General features: G+C 38.0%; 1 protein-coding gene across 1 annotated transcript in view; it reads right to left on the bottom strand.

Annotated features, from left to right (window-relative positions):
• Window positions 1-20,887, bottom strand: part of LOC121945682 (SH3 domain-binding protein 5-like) — a 36,335-nt gene extending 15,448 nt beyond the window's left edge. The window contains exons 1-3 of the mRNA XM_042489981.1: window positions 20,615-20,887; window positions 19,141-19,203; window positions 10,790-10,918 (exon numbers count right to left, since the gene is read on the bottom strand). Of these exons, the coding sequence (XP_042345915.1) occupies window positions 10,790-10,918; window positions 19,141-19,203; window positions 20,615-20,692 (270 nt within the window). The 5' untranslated portion in view covers window positions 20,693-20,887. The remainder of the gene's footprint in view (window positions 1-10,789; window positions 10,919-19,140; window positions 19,204-20,614) is intronic.
• Between the last annotated feature and the right edge of the window lie 1,910 nt (window positions 20,888-22,797).

The following is a 22,797-nucleotide window of genomic DNA, read 5'->3' on the forward strand; positions in this document are numbered from 1 at the left end:
TTTTCTACAGTTAGTGCAGTTTTTATTGATGAAAATTATTTTGTATATATGATTACAAAAATAGGAATGTATAATTTTATATTTTATTTTAATGTTTATTTTGTTTTATTTTTTAAATGATGTTTTGTGGATATCNTGAAAATTATTTTGTATATATGATTACAAAAATAGGAATGTATAATTTTATATTTTATTTTAATGTTTATTTTGTTTTATTTTTTAAATGATGTTTTGTGGATATCATATAATTGAGAATATAGAGTTAATTTTAACATTCCAGTGAACCACTGCTCTAAATCCAGTGATTATTGGCTCTGAAGCCCAGAAAAACAGGCTTGTATTTTTTTTCTGCCTCTGAGAAGCAGACTTTTTTTTGCATCACTGCATCCGCCTTATCACAGGAATCCTCCCATCTGCAAATTTACTCCACACTCGCTTCATCCTCCGCCCAAATCATGTGCATTTTTATCCTGCACTCAATCTGCCTCCCTGTCGCTCAAACTCGTCTCCCCTCTCTGATCTGCAGACTCACTGTGAGCTGCTGCGGCGGACTGCGCCGCTGCTTTCAATCAGCTTCTGCAGCCACCACGCTGATGTGAAGGGACTGAGTCATCTACTTTCTCTTTAACGCTCCATCATAGTACAAAACTAGTCGTATTCAGAGCGTTCGCTGCAGCTCTGCTCGATCATCTGACCCACATACTGACAGAAAATTCAGCAGGACGAGTGATGCGGCTCCACAATAAAAAACACTAGATTTAGAAAAAAAGGACAGAAAGATTTGAGGATTTGGGCTCTTTAAACATGCTGCAAAAATGTAAATGAAAACAGCGAAGGGTTTGATTTCCTCAACAACAGTGATACTCAGCTTATGGCCCGTGAGTCAAATCTAGCCCTCGATAGGGTGCCAGGCAGCCCCCAACCACTGGGAACTGTTTTTGTCCTTCTAGTCTACATAAGGTGCCAGAGTGCATAAAACAGCATCAAAACAGAGCTTGTTGATCAAAAAAGTACCAGTGGAGGAATCACGTAGAATCCTAAAAACATCCAAAAATCCAAGAAAAGTTCCAAAATCCAAAAAATGTCCTAAAATCTGAGAAATATCCTAAAATCCTAGAAATGTCCTAAAATCCCCAAAATACTGCAAAATCTAGAAATGTCCTTAAAAATCTTAGAAACATAGAAACAACAAAGAAATAGCCTGAAATCCAAGAAATATTCTAAAATCCTAAAACATCCCCTACAATCAAACATCCTGAAATCATGAAAATCCCCTAAAATCCTAGAAAAGTCGTAAGGTCCAAAAAACATCCTAAAAACCTTGAAATGTCACAAAATCTTTGAAACGTCCCAAATTCCTTAAAGTCCTGAAATCTGAGAAACGTCATAAAATCCCAGAAATGTCACAAAATCCTAAAAATCCCCTTAATCCTAGAAATGTCCTGAAATCTTAGAAATGTCCCATGATCCTAAAAATGTCCTGAAATCCAAGAAATGCCCTAAAATCCAGAAACATGCTAAAATCCTACAAATGTCGGAAAACCTTAGAAACATGTATGGGGCTGCAGAGACTGGCCCCTGGCCTACTGTCATTTTGCAAAAGTGGCCCCTAAAGCAGAGCAGGTGGAGTCTGTACTCTGAGTCTGAGCGAGTCGAGCTGGAATGAAGAGTGAGCTCGCTGCATATTTCATCACCTTAAAAAAACAATTCTGCTGAAGGTTTAACTTCGGGGCCGCGCTCCGTCCCTCCGGAGTCAGCACTTAAAGACGTTTCTACTTTTCAAGCGATGTGCACTCGAGCGATCGCTCCGCAAACTTTTCAGCCTCGTCACCCTGACCCACTTCCTGCGCTCGCGCTCAGGTCTTCAGCGAGTGCATCGACTCGTGTTTCCACCTGACAAACCTTCAGCACGGAGATCAGAGGGGAGAGAAAAGCTTAAAACGACTTCATTTTAACAGTCAGAGACACCGTTTCTATTAAGAAAGATCACAAGTTTGATTCATGTAGCTTTTAGTGTCCTTGAGAATTACTTGAAAATTCTCACAAGCAATTATGCAAAAAAAAATTAACACTTTGACGCCCAGCGGGCCTCCAGAAATCTCTGACGGCTTTTACTCCCTTTTGAGACCACGGTCACTGCATTCATCACAGAGCTAAAGGAAAGAGTACTTTTGTGTCGGGGTCAGATTATCGGCCTGGCTGATTATCGGGGCCGATATTATCCGTATCAGCATTTTATTTCAATGATCACAGATAAAATCAATAAATTAAAAAGGGCAAAGAAAGTGTCAGAATGACAGGAACTTTTACTTTGTAAAACCTCAGGGAGATATTTCCATTTATTCAGTTTTTTTTTTAATTTTTACTTAAAAAAAAAAGTTGCAGGAAACGTGCTGTAAATGATGTTGAAAGTTTCAGTTTTGGTTAAACATTTGCTAAAGGCATTTCAACAAAGTTTACTGTTGAAGTTTGTTTTATTACAAATCCTAAATATTGACAGAAAGATTTTCATTTTTATTGTAAATGCATATCAGTTCCAGATATTGGTTATTGGTCTCATTAACTATTAATAATCAGTATCAGCTCTACAAAAAACAGTCCACCCTTACTTCTGTGCTGCGATTTTTAAAAAAATAAACTACACTGAAGGCCACAAAAATGCCATATTTTGTTTCCAAATTCACAAACTCTCGGTGATTCTCGGTGGGGAAAGCCGCTCTCGTCCTCCTGCATGATGACTCACTCATGAGCCGTTAGCTGCCAGCAAGATGCCTGATATGTAAATGTAGGTTATCGCACGCTCTGAGAGTTAAAGGTCTGTTCTGGAGCCAAGGTCAAAGCGGGTCTCCGCCCGCCGCTGCCGCCGCTCCCTGGGCGCTGCCTGCTGCTTATCTGCAACCGCAAATAATGTGTTTCTTATCAAAGTGAGAGGGATGGAGGAGCAGAGGGAGAGAGGAGGAACGGGAAAACAAAGCAGTGAGTCAGGCTAAACACTGTGGACATACTGTGAGGACGGAGAACAGGAGGACGACACTGGACTGAGAGCGAGACATGTAGAAGTGGAGTGGGAGGAAGACGGTGAGGGGGAACCAAATAAACATCTATAGACAGAAAAATGTATAATATTTAAAGAAAAACGATTTTGTTTATTTCGCTTTAAAAATTCTGCGTTATTTTTTTTTTTTGGGGGGGGGGGGGATAAAACATGCCTAAAATGCTTTCTAAGACATATTTTCTTTTCACCATTTATAACGGCCAGAAATTGTGAAAATAAAAATTATTGTTGGATCGTCACATTTCAGATGGTCCTTAAACACATCATGCGTTACTATACAGATTTGTGAAACAAATTCCATGACTTTTTCAAAACATTCAAGGCATATTTAGTTATTAAAAGCTTTTCCGGGCCTGGACATTGCTATTTGCAATTTTCCTGACTTTTCCTGATTTTTATGCCCATATGAACCCTGAATACAGAAAGGAGTTATGTGTGGAAGAAAAAGTCAAAACAAAGACAGAGCTGCCAAGATTTCCTTCCCTCCTATTAGTCAATAACAAAGCAAGATCAAATTTAAACAATTACATAATTCAATCTGAGTTATCACATCTGAACTCTACAGTGTTTTGAACTGAGTGCAACACTGCAAACACACAAAGAGCCTCAGCGTGTTTTTAACATGAGATATTTTTAGCTGGTAAACTATTGAAGATAAAGACATGAAGGCGATGTGCGCGATGGCGTCTTGGGCCATTTACAAGATTCTCCAGAGCTGCTAACAGCTTTATTACCAACATTAGACACACACAGCCTCCAACAAACAACCGAGCTCTTTCTCCAGCAGCCTTTTCACCATCTGCTCACAACAGCAGCCTGAACCACAGTGGGTTTATTCTGCAGGGAGGGACAGGGTTGCACCGTCGTGTTAAAGATCTGAAAGCTCTGGAGGGGCAGCGGCTCATTTAGAGACAGATCAGATATGAACGACGAGGAGGACAAGACGAGAAGGACAGATAGTGAAGCCCTGCGAGGAGTTTTGGGGCGGATTTGTTCACGCTGAGCGAGAAGTGGAGCTGCTCAGACAGATCCCGCCCCGTCCTCGGTATCTAATCTAAAATATCCAGGACGTCAAACTCACTGCGGCAAAACCTTAAGCCTGACGTACAGATCGCAGCGTGAACAGGGAGCCAACAGATCACCCGGAGACAGAAGACAATGAAATAAAGACAAACTTTAGGCAATAATGAGAAATTAAGCCCTTTGCAACCGGAGCAAACTTGATTGATTTCTTTTAAAAACCTCGGATGACAATAACAGTATAAGATTATCTGTGAAAAATCTATTTTGTAAACTTGTTTGATCTGCTAATCACGAAAGACAATCTACCTTTACGGTACATTTATTTTTTCCAACAATTTTCTACTCATGGATAGAAGATATTTAATTTTCACTCCATTTTTTTAAACTTTTTTTTAACTGAATAAAAAGATTTGAGAAAAAAAAACTCGAATGAGGACAATGAGCAACTTGAAAAGAAAATGCACCATGCACTTTATACCATATGGTTTACATTGCCACTTTTAATGCACTTTTGCCCTCTGCTATTTCTCCTCTTTTTTCTCCTTTCATTTCTTTTATCTGTTACCTCCCAAGGGGACTACGGATGTAAACTCACAGTCGTGTTAACCCTGGCATATTTAAATTTGTATTTTATTCTGATGTTCATATATATGCTATGTGCTTTTTAAATAATTAAAAAAAATTTTTTAAAGAAAACATCCACAAATTTGCAAGAAGTTTGCAAATCACAAGAAAATGACCTTAAAATTAACAAAAACAAAGAATGAAAAGGATGTTGTTGTTTTTTTATTAAAAAAGGAAAAGTGTAAAAGTGCTTATAAAGTAATGATAATTAGTAAAAATAATTACAATAATAATAAGATGGAAAAACTAACGTACAGAATTTTTATCATTATTACTATAATTACTGTTATTACTGTCATTATTTCATTTTTTATCTCACCTGTTTTGCAAACAAAAAATAAATGTGGAAATGTAAAAGAAAAATGTGGAAAACATATAAGCTAATGGTAAATTTATGTTAATCTCTACAATAAAGTATTTTTTAAAGTAATAATAATTCTGTGACATAATTTTAGATATATTATATCAACACTAATATAATTGTTTTCTTGATATTTTCCTGTAGCTTTTAAAAAAAAATATACATAAATTGACTATTGTTTTGTGCAATTTGTGAGACATTTCGTAGCAACATTTTTCCCTAAGGGTCAAAGGGTTAAATATTTGTGAAAGGTGTCTGAACGCAGCACAAGCAAAGTGATGTCGATCCAGGTTTCAAAGACATTTAAGACCCACATTTAAAGACCTCTCGCTATTTCCAAACATGTTATAGACAATATAATTAATCAAAAGATCAATTAATAAAAACCAGAAGCTGCAGCCTAAAAGGGAACTATGAGCCAAAAACATCTCATCCTGAAGTCCCAAATTTACCGTGAACAAACTCTGGCTTTAAATGCTTGTGTGGAGCTGAAGCGGTGCAGCGAATGACTGCAGAGATCTGATAAAAACTCTCTGAAGCCTTCAGAGAGACACAAAGACAAAGAGAGAGACAGCGAGTACGGGGGACGGACAGAGAGAGACGAGTGATAAAAAGATTTGGGAGCAGAACAAGGCCGGCTTACCAGAACTGACGTTTATCCCTCTCTGCTGATATGAGGCCTAAAACAAAGGCTGAATGTGCCCCGCAGGGCGTTTTTGGGGAGCGAGCCAGCAATAAATGCACCAGATGGAAAAGTGTTTATTGAGCTACAGCGAGGAGAGAGGAGCTGCTGGATCTACTGAGACAGACTAGATGTGGGAGACAAACGAGCAAAGTGTCCCTGAACGAGATGTTTTCACGAGAAATTCATGTAGAAACATCAGCAGGACATTATTTCTGCATAGAGACTGTCGGACCGGGACGGTTATCACCTGCCCCCCAACACTGAACATATATCAGCATCTTTGGCCCCGAAAAATTCTCACTATGAGCGGTAACTGTCACTAAAGCAAGGATATTCAACTTGTCCAGGTTTCTAGGATTTTAAGACGTTTTTTAAGATTTCAGGACATTTTGAGGATATTTCTCCAATTTTAGGACATTTTCAAGATTTTAGGACATTTATAGGTTTTTACTAAGTTTCTTTAGGATTTTTTTAGGATTTCTAGGATTTTAGGAATATTTTTGAATTTTTGGACATTATTATGACTCTTCTTAATAGAGTATGATCTGTGGCCGACAGAGAAAACAGTCCACTGCAGTGACGTGAGGACAAAACCGTCCTTCATCTCACGTTGTTACACGGCAACAGCAGCTCAGATCAGACCCAAAACATCAGCACGCTCACACACAAAGGGACCGTGCCGGTGAGGGCGTCCTTTCAGTGGCAACTCTCAGCTTTTGTCTTTGTCGTGACGATCGTGAGTTAAACTGTGAAACCCATTTTACAAAATCCACCAGAAAAAAATAAATGCTGTATTCCAATGATGCTCAATTTATGGCCCGCGGGTCGAATCTGGCCCCTGATAGGATGCAACCACTTTTTTAATTCACAATAAAAACAAACAACGAACAAACAAACAAATGTCCAATAATCCGATAAATCTTAAAATCCCAGAATTGTCCTAAAATCCAAGAAACATCCTAAAATACCAAAATGTCCTAAAATCCCAGAATTGTCCTAAAATCCAAGAAACATCCTAAAATACCAAAATGTCCTAAAATCCAAGAAATGTGCTAAAATCTCTGAAATGTCTTGAAATACGAGAAACGTCAAACCATCCTAGAGACACCCTAAAGTCTCCCAAAGTCCTAAAGTCTAAATTTTAGCAGTGCCCTATAATCCCAGAGGATTGTGAAGATGATGAGAATTACTTCTTAACTTCACTGACATCCGCTCTGACAAATAAATTATGCCCCAAATAATCAAGAATGAAACTGGAGCGAGCCAGAGCTCGTCATAAATAGAAAGCTGACACGACGGCTAAATTACAGAGGACAAGAGGATGCTTCGCAACACAAGAGCTACTTTCGCTCTGATGTTCCTTCAAGTTGCAGAAAAGTCTCTCTAAGTGGGTCGTCTGCACGAGCGGACGAGCCAAAATCTCCTCCCAAACTTTAAACTGATTATTTTTGTCAGACTGGTGTCGAGCTAAATTAGTCTGTCTGGTCATGCAGGGAAGAACGGCGCGCTGTAACTGACAGCAAAGTCCAAACCATGTTCACAAAGATCTTACAGAGCAGAGGAGTGTGGAGGGTACAGATTTCTAAATGTTTTTCCTCCCTGCCTCGACCTTGATCTTCTGCATGTCTAATTTTCCTCCCTCACATGCTCCACTTCTTAGTATTACTGAATTACGGCCTGCAGTATTTTTTTTATTTTCTTATTTTTTATTTTTTGCATGAGCAATCCACTCTTAGTATTGCTGAATAACAGTTTGTAGTATTTTTTAATTATTTTTTATTTATTTTTTTGCACGTCTAATTTCCCTCCCTCACATGCTCGACTTCTTATTATTACTGAATTACAGCCTGTATTTTTTTTTTTTTGCATGTTTAATTTTCCTCCCTCACATGCCACACTTCTTAGTATTAGTGGATTACAGCATGTAGTATTTTGTTTTATTTTTTTGTTCATTTATTTATTTTTACATGTCTAATTTTCCTCCCTCACATGATCCACTTCTTAGTATTACTGAATTACAGCCTGCAGTATTTTTTTTTATTTTCTTATTTTTTTTTATTTTGCTTGACTAATTTTCCTCCCTCACATGCTCGACTTCTTATTATTACTGAATTGCAGCTTGTGGTTTTTTCTTCATTTTTGGCACCGTAACATATCTCATCACTTCTCCAATAACACATGACCTTTCTAAGGACGCAGGAAAAACAGCCATAAAAAAAGCAGCACTGCTGCCGTCTGAGGTCTGTCACCGACTCCTCACAAAGACTTCTCATCCAGGTCTTGCAGCAGATTTTACAGTGAAGCTGTTCCAGATCCAAGTTTAACGCGAGACAGTAAATGTGGAGAGGAGACAGAAATAAACCAGGCCAGCAGGTGAGCCGACAGGTAGGAGGAACGACAGCGATCACACGCTGCGCATCCTCATCTCAGTTCCCAGAGGAACGACGCTCAGTTCACCATCACAGGAAGCAATCCTGTGTTACTATACTTTTACCAACAAACACTGAAGTTATCACTTCTCTCTTCTATGTCTCCAGCTGCAAATGATAAATTGTAAAGCAGAACTTCTGTCAGGAAAGATTTGACATAAATAGAGATGAATTAATGGACCGCCTGACGACCTCAATGCCTCAAACTAAAGAGCTCATAAAAACAAGTTTGGTTTTTATATTGAGACTTTATGCTGCACCGAGTCAAACCACGCAGTGCCGATTCACCTTTTCATTGTCGGTTCGTTCATTTATAGCTTTTACAGTAGTAGCATTACTTGATTACCTGATCAACAAGAAAATTATCAAAATAGATGCCAATTTTTCTTTTTTTCTCTTTTTCTGAATAGTTTTGTGTTTTTTGGTGACTTATTTTTCTGAATTGGGTACTTTGGCAACTACTTTTACTTTTTAATTTTATTTTAAATTAGTTTTGATTTTTTTTATTGGGTAATTTTTCAACTATTTTAATAATCACTTGAGTCCTTTTTAATTTTTTTCTGAATTAGTTTTGAGTTGTTAAATATTTTTAATATTTTCATATTTTTAAAATAAATATTTGAGTCTTTTTTTAAGTTTTAAATTTTGGGGTGTTTCAACAGTGTGGTATAAGTACTTAAGTAAAGGAACTGAATACCTCCTCCACCACTGCACATGACAAAAGAAAAACGGGTTAAGGTTGACGGTTCAAATCCTCGTGAGAAACCCAGATGCTGAAGACAAAGTGACAAATATTTCTGCATGAAGTCGACTAATCTTAAAGGTTCTGTGACAAACTTCAGAACATTTATAAAGATATATGAGTAATACCAAAACAACAAGCAAAACCACAGCATGGTTTCTTCGAGGTTTGAGTATTTTTGACCATAACTGTGATCAGTTCCTTGTAACTCACATTCTTGTATCATTTGTGAATCATAACTGTGATGATTTCTTTGTAACTCACATTCTCAGCAGTGTCTTCAGGGGACTTTGTATAAACAGGTTAAAAAAGGACACAAGCTGAAAAAAGGGGAAGACCAAATGCAGCGTCACTTTACAGGAACTTTCACCACTGCATTCATTTCAGCACACTGTGGAAAATCACCACTGCGAACCACCGAGACCCGAAACGCCCGACACGAGCCACATCAGAGGGTGGGGAGGCAAAAAAAACCCAAAAAAAACAAAAAAAAAAGACATAATGAAGCCTTTTAGAGTCTCAGTGGATCCCTGCGCTTCCTGACGGAGCTCTACAGCTGTGTGGGCGCTTATCGAGATGTGCAGGTGGCTGCTTCCCCTTTATTTACACACCACGCACAAACACACACAAACACACACGCACAGCGCCGAGTCTAAAGAGGGAACTGAGATCACAGTCTAAAATGATCGTGTAGTTCCTCCTCACTGGCAAAACATTGAGCTGCGTTTGATTTCTTCATTTTACTGATCAGCTGGACTCAAAGTGATTCGACTTTCAAGCACAAAAATTCTCCTCAACAAGCTGCATCAATGTAATCGATTACTGAGATGTAAAACACTATTTCAATTTGATGGAGAGAGATACCAGATTGTTTTGAAGAACAATGCAATTAAATTCGGCTGTGCACGAGCCTGTTTGAACTGACGTGTTTTAAATCATATTTTAACTAAAATGCACACTGATAATCCGACTAAATAAATGAGACTTGGATTATTCTGCAGGAGTTGAGAGTTTGTAAACAACCATTGACGCATGGAAAAAAAAAAAAACAATTTCTTTACAAATTCAAGGTGACGGGGTCGATAATGTTTGTACAAATGTCGTTTTGCATTACTGAGGCAATCCCTTAAACCACACAAAGCACAAGAAAAGAAAAAACATACTGGGAGACATAATCAACTCTGAACTTTCTGTAATCAATCAAATCGCATCTTCTGACCAAAAATCCCCAAACAATAAGACAACAACCATGAACAGCTCAACGCCCTGAATATGCCATCAGTAGACCTGCAGATTTGGTCGCAGCTATGTCAAAAATTAAACAGAAAGCAAAAAGATCAAATGCCAAGTTTAAGCATTCAGATACCTGAAAGATCTGCAACAGATTTCACTTAATAACGAGCAGCTGAAACACGCAGTGATATAATATCACTGGTTCAAGAGCAAATGCCAGCTCATCAACACCAATTCCCCCCAAAAATCATTTGTTTGTAAAATCTGCCTCAAATATGAATTTAAAAAAATAACTTAAACTCATATTTTCACCTCCTGCTCCAAAAAACAGAAGAAAATTCTCCCACCAAACCAAAGCCGTCCTGCTAAACTCACTCAAACACCCCAACAATCAACACTGCAAACGAAAAATTTCTCCTAATTGTAATTAAATGGAAAAGATTTTTTACACAGGCTGCAGATCAGAGCTGATAATGAGCACACTGATCCATTCAGAACCAAGACCTGCAGCACTAAATCAGACCCTGTCAGACCAGGTTCATGTGGACAGATCCTCAGACCGGAGTGGAGCTGGGACTCTTCCAGAGACCAGATATAAGAAACAGTTCCCTCCATCCCATAAGCACTGCTCACTGACCTGTCTGGCCAGCCTGCGGGCCTCCCAGTACGGCTTGGATTCCTCCACAGCTTTGCCGATCTTCTTCACCAGTTCGTCCAGCTTCATCGTCGCCTCGACCAGAACCGAGCGGAACTTCTGCCTCGCGTCCTGAAAGAGAGACAGAGAGAGATGTTCATCGACAGTGATGAGGGAGCACTCTGCAAAAAAAAAAACACCAAAATCACGTCGGAGAAAGAAGATGGACTGCACGTCGATCCCTCTGTGCAGAAAGTTGAACTCTAGTGACTCTGTGGGATCTGTGAGGGTGACTGGGCGCCTCCATCTTTTCACTTAGCTCTTGGGCTCTTTACTCTTTTTTACCTTTTAATGTATGTATTTTTATGTATTTGTTTATTATTTATTATTAAATAATAATTATTATTAATTTATTATTATTTTATTCATTTTTTTTATTATTTAATGGTTGTTGTTGTTGTTGTTGTTGTTGTTGTTGTTGTTGTTGTTCCTTTTTTAGGAAGCAGGCCCCTTAAACCTGCCAAAACCCCCTTAGTGAAAAATTGTTTCAGTGTTTCATTAAGTTAACAGGAAAAATGTAAATAGTTTCATACAAGAAAATAATCTATGCTACATAGTGGTTGACAGATTATCGGCCTGGTCGATTATTAGGCCGATTTTTGGCATTTTGTAGATTATCTGTAATCTGTATTTTAGTTTAATGATTGCTGATAAATTTAATTAATTAAAAAGTGCAAAGAAAGTGTCAGCATGGGAGAAACTTTTACTTCTTAAAGATCGGGGAGCTATTTATTCATTTTATATTTAAATTTTCACTTTATGAAAAAAGTTGCAGGGAACTTGCTGTATATGATGCTGAAAGGTTTGTGTTGGATTTTGTTATATCCCAAATTCTAAGTATTGAGAGAACGATTTTCACTTTCTGAGTAAATGAGGCATTGGTGGCTGAGTGGATAAAGCAGACGCCCCATGAACAAAGACAGTGTCCTTGCCGCAGCAGTCTCGGGTTCAACTCCCGCTCAAGGCTCTTTGCTGCATGTCGTCCCTGCACTCTCCCCCTCTCACACTGTTGATCTGTGCTGTCTAACAAAAGGATAAAATGCCACAAAGTAATCTTAAAAAAATATTTATCCAGCTCTCATGTCATTTCCAGCCATTAAACACATTTCCTGCTTTATTGCTCCTCGCACTGCTGAATGGACACTTCGTGGGGTGTTGCAGCTCTTGACCTTTGACCTGCATCTCACCAGCTGCTTGTAAACTCAACCATCGAGGAAATTAAAGTGGCTTTATCGCTGCTTCTGCTGTGAGTCACAACTTGTATGAGCTCGAGCATTTTTAACTGCAGAGAGATGTGAGATAAAACCACAGAAATGTAGGTCTGAAAAAGGGATAAGAAACCTTCGCTACCAACCATTAAACTTAATCTAATCTGGGCGAGTATTCACATCATGTGCCACACGAAGCTGACAATGTTTCCCTCAGAACAAGAGCGTCCAGATAAACTCCGAAAAACAGACTGATGACGGCCGACTGTGAAAAATAAATGTTGGCTGTAATTCTGTTAACTGCTCTGAAGCGAGCTGTTTGTTTTATCTTTGGGAGCTTTTGTTTGTTTGTTGGTACTTGACAAGAGGAGCCTCTCAGACTGATAAGCTCAGAAATTTCATCACGGTTGTGTAACTGGCACGAAGAGCGCAGAAGTTTCAAAACAAAATGAGCGAGAGGAAGAAAAACAGAAACTTCACAGATCTCTGCGAGGAAATTCTTGCTTTAATTTCACCTCCTTCAGCAGGGTCACTTATTCAAGAGGCAGCAGGAGGAAGGATGTTTCGGCAGCACTGCCTTGTGTTAAAAAAAAAAAAAAGCCCAACCTTGCTGTCCCTAAACTCACCCTTCAGTCTGAGAAAGAACTGTTTGTGGGGTTTCCTTTTTTAGAGGCTAAACACACACTTTTCCTAAAACACTCTCTTAACCCTTAAAACCTGAGCAAATTGGCTTAAACTCTTTCAAAAACATGTGAGGAAGGCGAAGAGCAACTTCACAAGAAATAATGCAAAATTAGCAAGGAATAAAATAAAAAAGTTACAAGAAAATTACCTGACCATTCCCACACAAAAAAAGAAAAACATTTACAAATGAATAAATAAATAAATAAATTAGGAAATGAATCGAAAGTGTCCTTTTTTAAAATTGATTTTCAGTTCATTTTCTTGTCAGCTTTTGGCAAGAAATAAATCTGTGACATCCTTTGCAACAATCAAGAAATGTGTCTGTCAAAGTGTATGTATATATATATATATATGTATATATATATATATATATATATTTATATAGGTTAAAAAATGTTTGTCAACCATGGTGAGCGTTTATGGTTCAGCATGTTTTACAAATTCCTGTTGCTCAGAAAGTGCAGATAAACTTGAGAAACTCTGGGTCTTCCCACTGCAGGAATTACAAACACAGAGTCTGTTTTGACTCTTGTAATGTCTCAAAATGAGCGAGAGGAAATCTCATGTCGCAAACTGCAGCATGTACGTTGCAAATGTGGTGAAAGAGGTCCCAGGCTATCAGGCTAAAGACTGTTTGGTGCATTTTAGGTGCTTTTCATTCTTCTTTTTCTTTGGATAATTTTGGCTGTGTTCATGCATATGTCATAAGTTTAGTCCGGATTGTGTGTTTTAGTTGAATCAGTGAATTTTCAGCTCAGCTCCGACAAAAAGTCTAAAATACAGTGTGGAAACTAAATTGATGCATTCAGACTTTTAAAGTCAAAAATGCTCCATTGAAACCCATTCAAACTGGCATTTTGATCCCACAGCATAAAAACATGTATTGTATTATTTCTGTCATTCTGGGCTTTTGACTTGGAATTTGTCATTTTGACTATTTTCCATCTAACAACATCATTTGTCACCATATTTGGCACATGGAGAAAATACAGGCTTTTTCCACTTGGTGCACTGTCATGTTTTTCATCTAAAACATAGTGGCATCAAGAAAAAAACTTGGCATTTAAAGGGTTAAAATTCTGAAAATATTGTTATATGAGGTATAATGTTGAGTAAAAAGATAAACTAAAGGAAAGTAGAAATTTCTATTAATATATAACATTTTTCTAGCCTGATTTTGAAAAGCACATTTTGTGTGCAGAGCCATGCAAGTGTGAGTATTTGACACTGCACAAAAAATAATGATGTATAACAACCAATGTTGCAGCAAGTCACTGACATATCCCAGACTGTGATCATCAAAAAAAAAAGTACTTTGCATGAAGTGTATTGAAAATAAATCATTTTTGTGTTGTTTTTTTTAATCTAAAAACATAGTGGCATCATGACAGGCATTTAAAGATTTAAAATTCTCAAAATGTATGAATAGAAAATAATATTAATGTAAAACCTTTTTTAATGCTTGATTTTGAAAAGCACATTTTGTGCACAGAGCAATATGTGTGATATTAAAGCCCTAAGGGTTAAATTTACAGGTGGTGGCACACTTTACATCAGCATGTCTAATGGTCTGTGACTCAGCAGCTTCCGGGAAGTAGAAGTAGAAGATCTTAAATTGAAAGCAATAAAAAATTAAGTAAAAGGATCAAAAGCCAGAAACAAAGTGGTCTCAAAACAGATCAGGCATAATGGAAAAGCGTCAGGTCGATAAAAAACAGTCACTTTATTTTTAGAAAACACGGCCTGAAGGACGGAGAATAGAGACTTCTGTGCTGCAGTATTTTACATTCACCCGCAGCTCAACAAGTCTGTTTATTCATGTTGGTTAGAGATTCTGCGGACACCGAATCAGCCTGAAAGGCCGCTGTTACCTTCAGCTGAACTTTAAAACTCGGAGCAGAGAAACCCTCTGAGGCAGCGGCGGGGGATCTCATTATAACAGACTAAAGAGAAACTGCAGCCGTCTGTGTCTGAAGAAAGGGTTCTTCAATTTATTCATTTTTTTCTTTTTATTTTACAGGTTAGAAATTATGTCTGCAGTCACCAACAAACCCGAAACATATCGCCATCAGGGCTGCACGATATGTGGAAAATATTCTTTAAAAAGGCGATAACAATGACAATATTATTTATAAAAAATAAACAGAGAGCGGGTTCCTGCAGCTTAAGGCAAAGTAGATTTCACACTTTTTGGGACTTTTTTTTAATCAGAATTAGGTTTAAGACCAATTTTCTAACAACCAAAATTGAAGGATGATTTTATTTTGCCCAAATGTTTATTGTGACATTAAACATTTTTTTGCCCAGATAAAAAGTTAGATGATGTACGTCAAATGTTAAAAACACAACTGTTTTTAGAGGGTAACACAATAAAGGCAAATATATATTAACATATTATATTATTATAACAGGTGCTATTTGGTTCACCAACAAAGGTGGGAAATTCTGGTGAGTTTGTCCAGTTTTCTGGCTGATTTTTGTGTTTTTCGCTCTGCATGAGAGATTCCACCACTTGGATTCCCATCATGGCGCGTTTAACAAAATTAATTTATTAAATCATTTAATGAAAAAAAATATGTTACCAATTATTTTTGGAGATTTTACAATGCAACATCAGAAAAAAACCAAACACGTCAGCATTTTTGAGAATTCTCAAAGATTAATTTTAGTCAATTTAATACGATTTAAGGCCTTTTTTTAGATTAATGAATTCAAAGCCCTTTAAGACCTTTTTTTCTGTAGGAACCCTGCAGATAGAGTGCACTTAAGCTTTCTGCTACTAAAATACAACAAATTGCTTCTTAAATTAACTAAATGAAAGAAAATGACTCCCAATTTTTTTCACTGAAGACACTAAACTTGACATAAAGGGCACCAATAAAAAAAAATTAAAATGTAGAATTTATAGGCTCTGATGTTATTTGAAATTTCAAAAGTTTGGGTTTCATTTATAATTTATACAATAAATATTTATTACTATGCTGCGGCCTCCTCCATACACACACACACACACACACACACACACACACAGAGTGAAGCCAGCGAAGTGAAGTGAACTCAGATCGCTCGAGTTGATGACGACTGCTTGTTACTGTAAGAAAGTGCAATAAAACCGCTGCCAGTAAAAAGCACTTTATCAAAACACCAGTTCAGCATGTCGATATCAGAGCCGATACTTCAGTCTCTGTCCAGTCTCTCATCCACCTCTGTTAATAACTAACATTACAGCGCACTAAAAAGAATATGTTTAAAACATGCCAAACCAAAACAAGACACTGTTCTTAAAATTTAACTTGACCGACGTCTGTGTTTGTCTTTTTTTGACATTAGACTTGTTTCCAAAAAGAGTTTATATTGAGTTTGCTGGTGTTCACATGGCTGTAGCTGCTGCATAAGAGACTGTATAAAAAATGCCTTTGTCTTTTCCCTAAACACTTTTCTAGGATTTTTAGACATTTCCTGTATTTTATGACGTTTCTCAGACTTTAGGACATTTCTCGGATTTGAGAACATTCATTGGATTTCAGATTTGGGATATTTTAGGAAGTTTCTCGGGTTGTATGTTCCTAGGATTTTAGGATGTTTCTTTGAATTTAGGACATTTCTTTGATTTTAGAACGTTCATTGGATTTCAGGACATTTGTAGGATTTCAGGACATTTCTAGGATTTCAGGACATTTCTAGGATTTTAGGACATTTCTCTGAGTTTTCTCGGATTTTAGGATAATTCTAGGATTTTAGGACGTCTCAGATTTTAGGACATTCCTAGGATTTCAGGACATTTCTTATATTTCATGTTATTTGGGTAACTGGGTCTGATGGTGAAGGTCAAATTAAACTTTTCGCTGTCAGCCATCTGGTTTTGGCTCAAAGGCTAAATTCAATTTCAACAGATCAAACAGTTAATTTGCTGAACTTTTAAAGACTGAAGCTGAAAAAAGGAAACTCATGACACGTGTTGCCAAAATAAAGCTCTTCCTTGTTTATTCTTGTGTCAAAACCCGTTTATCAGAAAATCGTATTAGAGTTCCATCGAGGCACCAACAGGCTGCGACTCAAAGGCTACGAAACAAGAAAACACGACAGAAAAGCTGCTGGATTTCACCGTCAGATACGTCAGCGGAGCTCAAACTGAACACACTCAAACACACCAAAACTAACCACCAGACTTCTGTCAGTCCTCTGTTTCCCTCGAAATCTCAGCTCATCTTCTGTCAAACTAATGTTTGGATCAGTCCTTTTTAGGACTCCATCACCTTTTCAAACAGCCCCTCTGATTCATCCGCTCATCTTCTCTTAACCTCCATTTCTGCACCCGCTGATGCGTTAACCCATTAAAGCCTGAGCAAATTATTGTTTTGTAAACATTGGGAGAAGACAATGAGCAACTTAACAAGAAATATAGATAAGAAAAAATAACTTTTTTTCCATGTTTTTGAAAAATATCGCAAAATTTCTCAGGGTTAAAAGTTTTAGATACTTAGAGGCGTTCGAAAGCAGCACTAACCCATCACAGAACTGAACAAATACCTACAGACTGCACTGTAAGAAAAAAAAATTAACAAGAAAATCAAGATAAAAAAGCTTAAAAATTATAATAACTCTACAAAATAATTTTAAATATGTAATCATGATAATTATAAATATTATTATTTCCCCTATTTTTCTTTTTCTCTCTGTTTTTTTCAGTCTTTTTTTATTTTTTTTTTAAATAATTAATTTTCTAAATCAAATAATTTATTACCAAGTTGAGCATTTTTTCCCATGTTTTTTTTTTTTTAAATATTGCAAAATTTCTTAGGGTTAAAAGATTTAGATACCAGTGAGAGGTATCCGAAAGCAGCACAAGAAAAGTGATGTTGCTCCTGGTTTTAAAGGGTTAATCACAAAACTGAACAAATAGCTACAGACTGCACTGTTTATTAAAAAAACACAAAAAACATGAAATGTTACAAAGGTCATAAAGCCAACAACTATGAGACAGAGAGCTCATAAAAATAGACTTCAAAAGACACGTCTGTGTCCTCAGCCTGTCCCTGTCCTCTCCTGATGTTGATGCAGACTGCAGTGCAGAGTGTGTGTCCTCACTCTGACACACTTCACCTTGTCAACACGTTAGAGCACCGAGGCGTTACGTCTCCAACTTATCTGCTAAATTTAATATCATCTGCATCACAGCCGTGAAAGAGCGTCCTCACATCACCGACGCTCGGCTCGTTATTACCGCGGTCGCTCTGCCCGTTCCTCTCATCACATCAAACGCATCCTCAGGTCACATGATGACGTCACACTAACGCCGCCGCACATTTCAGTCTGGGAAACTACAGGGAGATCAGTCAGAGAGGGGAATCTGGGGACGATTTTGGAGGGAGCAGATAAGTCTTGGCAGGGATACAACACTTTGTGTGTTTATGTTTTCAGCTGCTGAGACTCTGGACTTTAACAGGAATTTGTATATATTCTTATGCTATTCTTGCTTATGTATATATATTGTTTTTACTGTAGCTGTTTGCACACGTATTTATGTTTCTATACCTGATTAAATACTTCAGTATTTATATACTGTGTCAATTTGCTCTTTCTGTATTTCGATTAATATTTTATATTCTTATATTCTTGTGTTGGTGCTTATTTCTACCTGCTATAATTTTCTACGTTGCATCACAGCGACTGTAACAAACTGCAATTCCTCCCTGGGGATCAATAAGGTATTTCTGATTTCTGATAAAGTGAATCTTTGTGTCGATGCTGGTGGATCATTTTTAACCATAAAAACATCAGCTGTGACTGACGACGAAGAGTGAACAGACACAAACCAAACAACTTCAATCTCACTTCAAACTCTCACCACCTGATTAAAACCAAGTTTGCACCTTGACCTCTGCGAAGCTTCACACATACTGCTGACCTACATAAATGCACACCATCACGCTTTACTGGGTTTAAGGGGATCAAAGATCAGTTATGCAAGCTGAGCCTCGACGGCCAAAGTGACTGTCGAGACCGTGAACTCTGCTTCATCACTGCAAAGCGCTCTGAATACAGCCGTCAGTAAAATCACTTTTAATGAGTTTATTATGACACAACACGTCTCTCAGGCTGGATGCTCCTCAAACCTGCTGACACAAAACTAAACGTGAACTTTTACAAACGGTTTGGCCTGCAGACGGAGCAAAGGTCAAGCTGTAACTCGCAGGAAAAAACCTGCTGGATCTGCAAACAGCGATCGCTTCGAGACAACACTGATGTGATCAGAGGAGGTAAACTGAGCGGCTGTCAGCCGCCACGCCGTCACAGGTGAACGCCATCAGTCAGACCCGTAAAATCTCACAGAGCCATGCACACATCTGTGTGTGTGTGTGTGTGTGTGTGTGTGTGTGTGTGTGTGTGTGTGAGACTGACCTCCAGCTCTGTCTCACATCTGTTGATGTCGTCGGTGGACTGGTTGAGTTTCTCCAGCTCCCCCTGAAGAGGCAGAACACAGAAACACAGTGAAACACAGACAGGAGTGTCGTCAAAATCAGAAAATAAAAACTGAAATTACAGTTGGATTTTCACTTCATTTCATTTTTTTTCTTTCAAAGATTTGGGTAATTTTTTTTCTTTAAAAATGTTTGGCTTTTTTTTTTTTTAAAAATACAAAAATTATTTATAATTATTTATCTCATTTAATTCAAATAATTTTTATTTATTTATTTTTATTATTTTTCTTTTAAAGTTGTTGGTGATTTTTAAAGATAGCATGCCTTCCAGCGAGTTTGGGAGGTAAAATCACCAAAATGACACCATGTATCAAAGCCAGAAACTGTAAAAAAAAAAAAAAAAAAAAAAAAAAGGAAAAATAGACATTCACATTTTCAGTGGTCCAGAGTACTTCATTAGTCATCATTTTAAGCACTGGGAGGGACTGGGTTTTTTTTGAAGGGGGGGTGCTTAGGCAAGGGGCATACAACTTTATATGGATGTATTTTGTGTTTATTTTGCTGTCAGTTTTTAAAGAAAAAATGTCTTTCAAACATGTTTTTCTTAAAAAATGTTGGCTTTTTTTGCTTTGAAATTCTTTTTTTTTAATTTTACATTTTCTTTCAAAATTTTGGAATTTTTTTCCCTTTAAAAATGTTTGCCAATTTTTAAATAAAGTATGTCTTGTGTGGCAAATTTGAAAGGCAAAATCCACAAAATGACATACATACATTGTTCACATTGTTTTTGGAACAATGTACACAGAAGAGTCTCGACTTTTAAATTAACTTTCTTCTTCATTTGTTTTATGTTTTATAATGTTGAGTACTGTGGCCCATTCAGTTTGTTGCCTTTCTAACTTTTATTCATTTATTTATTTTTTAAAAATGCTTTCTAGGAAAACTTTATGGTGATGGGTTGTTTTGGTTTGATTACAAGAAAATTTTCTAAAACTGAGATAATTAAACATAAGCCATAATGTATGTATGTATGTATATATACATACATACATACATATATATAATTTTCTTTATATATATTTAATTTTCTTTTTCTTTTATTATTTATTTGCTTATTTTTCCGGTTTATTTGCTTCTACCTTTTTTTTTATTTCCAAATTCTTGCTATTTTTTTGAATCATATTTGCTCGGGTTTCAAAGGTTTTTAAATGGTTTTAAAGGGTTTGGCAGCATCTTGACATCACGTGAATCAAAGTGTGTCAGCTGCAGGATTTATTTTACACACAAAACAGAAAAAAGTGGACGTTAAAACAATGAGAATATGAGGCAGCATCATGCTAACGTGGGACTTTGTCCTCTGAGCTGTTAGCTGCCTCCAGCTGTGTGCAGACGGATCACCGGGAACCAGACACTACCGATAAAAACAAACAGCCAATACTGCAGTGATCGGTTACCTGGATTCTCGGGTCCACCTCCTCCTCTTCGTACTCGGTGTCATCGTCCGCGCGGAGCTCCTTCTCCAGGTGATCCATACTGCAGGTGAAGGACAGATTAACACGCCGAACAAAGAGACGTTTCTCCGGGACTCACGGAGACACACTCCGCCTGTCAGCCGCTCTGCACACGGCCGATCCTCCAGCCGATCCCCCAACCGATCCTCCAGCCGCTCTTTGTATCCACAGCTCAGATCAACCTGAAATAATACGACGCTTTTCCGCCGAGGAGCATGTCTGCGTGTGTGCACCGGGATCCCAGCGGCGGCAGCAGCGGCGGCGGCAGCAGCGGCGGCGGCGGTCCGTCCTCTCTCAGGTCTCCTCCTCACTGAGCCTCCCTCCGTCCGGAGCTCAGCCCCCCAGACTCGGGTTGAGACCGGGAACGCCCCCCTGTGACCGGCGGTATGAGCGGTGGTTGGTGCCCTGCAGCGGAGAGGCAGGGGAGTAACTGAGTGATTCTCAACTCACGGCCCGCGGGCCAAATCAGGACCCCATAAGTGTGCCCGGTGGCCCCCAAAACATTTTCTACTTGACAGTGAAAATAAAGTGATTGACACTGGGAATTGTTTTTGCACTTTTAGTATATGTAAGCTGCCAGAGTGCATAAAACAGCATCAAATGAGAGCTTGTTGATCAAAAAAAGTGCCAGCAGAGGATCCCAGAGGTCGCAGCTAAGACCCTAAAGTCGTACATCCTAGGAAACATCCTAAAATCTGAGAAATATCCTAAAATATAGGATTGTCCTAAAATTTGAGAGGCATCCTTAAAAATTGAGAAACCTCTTAAAATCTGAGAAATTTCCTAAAATCCTAGAAATGCCCTACAATCCACAAACGTTGTATCTGAGAAACATCCTAAAATCTTGGAAATGTCCTAAAATCGGAGACTTCCTAAAATTTGAAAAATGTGCTAAAATCTGAGAGCCCTAAAATTTGAGAAATGTCCTGAAATCCTAGAAACATCGTAAAATCTGAGAGAAGTCCCAAAATCTGCGAAGCGTCCTCTAATCTGAGAAACATCCTAAAATCATAGAAACATGCAAATCTAACAATTGTCCCATATTGTACAAATGTCCCCAAGTCCTTGAAATATTCTAAAATCCTACAAATGTCCGAAAACTCCAGAAACATCATAAATCCTAAAAATGTCCTAAATCTGATATCCTACAATTCTAGAAATTTTCTACAACCCTAGAAATGTCCCTAAACGTCCTTAAATCCAAGAAATGCCCTACAGTCCAAGAAATGTCCTAATATCCTAATTGCATCCTAAAATCCAAGAATTGATCTAAAATCCTACAAATGTCCTATCCAAGAAAACCCAAAACACGCCTTTAAATCCTGGAAACATCCCAAAATCCAAGTAACATGCCCAAGTCCTAGAAATTCACGGAAATTCTACAAATGTCCCACAATACGAGATGTGTCCTAAAATCAGAGAAACTTCATAAATTCCAAGATATAATCTAAAATCCTGGAAATGTCCTAAAATCTGAGAAATGACCAAAAAAAACAGGAATGTCGTACAATCCTAGAAACAACCTAAAATCCTAGAAATGTCCGAAATGACCCATAATCTGAGAAATGTCCTGAAATCTGAAAAACATCTGAAAAATCCTAAAATTTGAAAAAGGACAGGACATAAACAACACGCTGCTGCAAAATCTTGGCACATGAAATGAAACTGTTGTCATGGCTCGGTGCTACATTTTTGATGTTGTCAGACAGACTGAACATCATGTTCCACGTTTAACAATCTCTAACAACAAATTCACCTTCCAGCTGAAAATAAAGAGGCCCTCAGGACGACCTTTCATCGGCTGTAAGAGGGAACACCAAACACTCAAACCGCTCTCGGAAAACTTGAGATCTGTAGGAGGACGCAGAGTTTGTGCACTCTTTTTTCACTCACCTTTTACATCTTTTGTTTTCATTCCTGAGGCTCTGCGGAGGAGAACGCACTGAAAACACACTCTGAAAAGACGGAGGCCCGAGGTGGCATTACACAGGCTGCATAACACAACACAATGCGCCCGCTCACCTCAAGGACGGAGGCTGGCGGAGCCGCTCAGACAGAAAGCGTTTAGAGGCTTCAGCATGAAGAGAGGAAAACCTGAAGTGACTTTTCTACTGTTTCCCCCCAAA

Source organism: Plectropomus leopardus, chromosome 7 (assembly GCF_008729295.1).
Source record: "Plectropomus leopardus isolate mb chromosome 7, YSFRI_Pleo_2.0, whole genome shotgun sequence".
NCBI classification, from domain to species: domain Eukaryota; kingdom Metazoa; phylum Chordata; class Actinopteri; order Perciformes; family Serranidae; genus Plectropomus; species Plectropomus leopardus.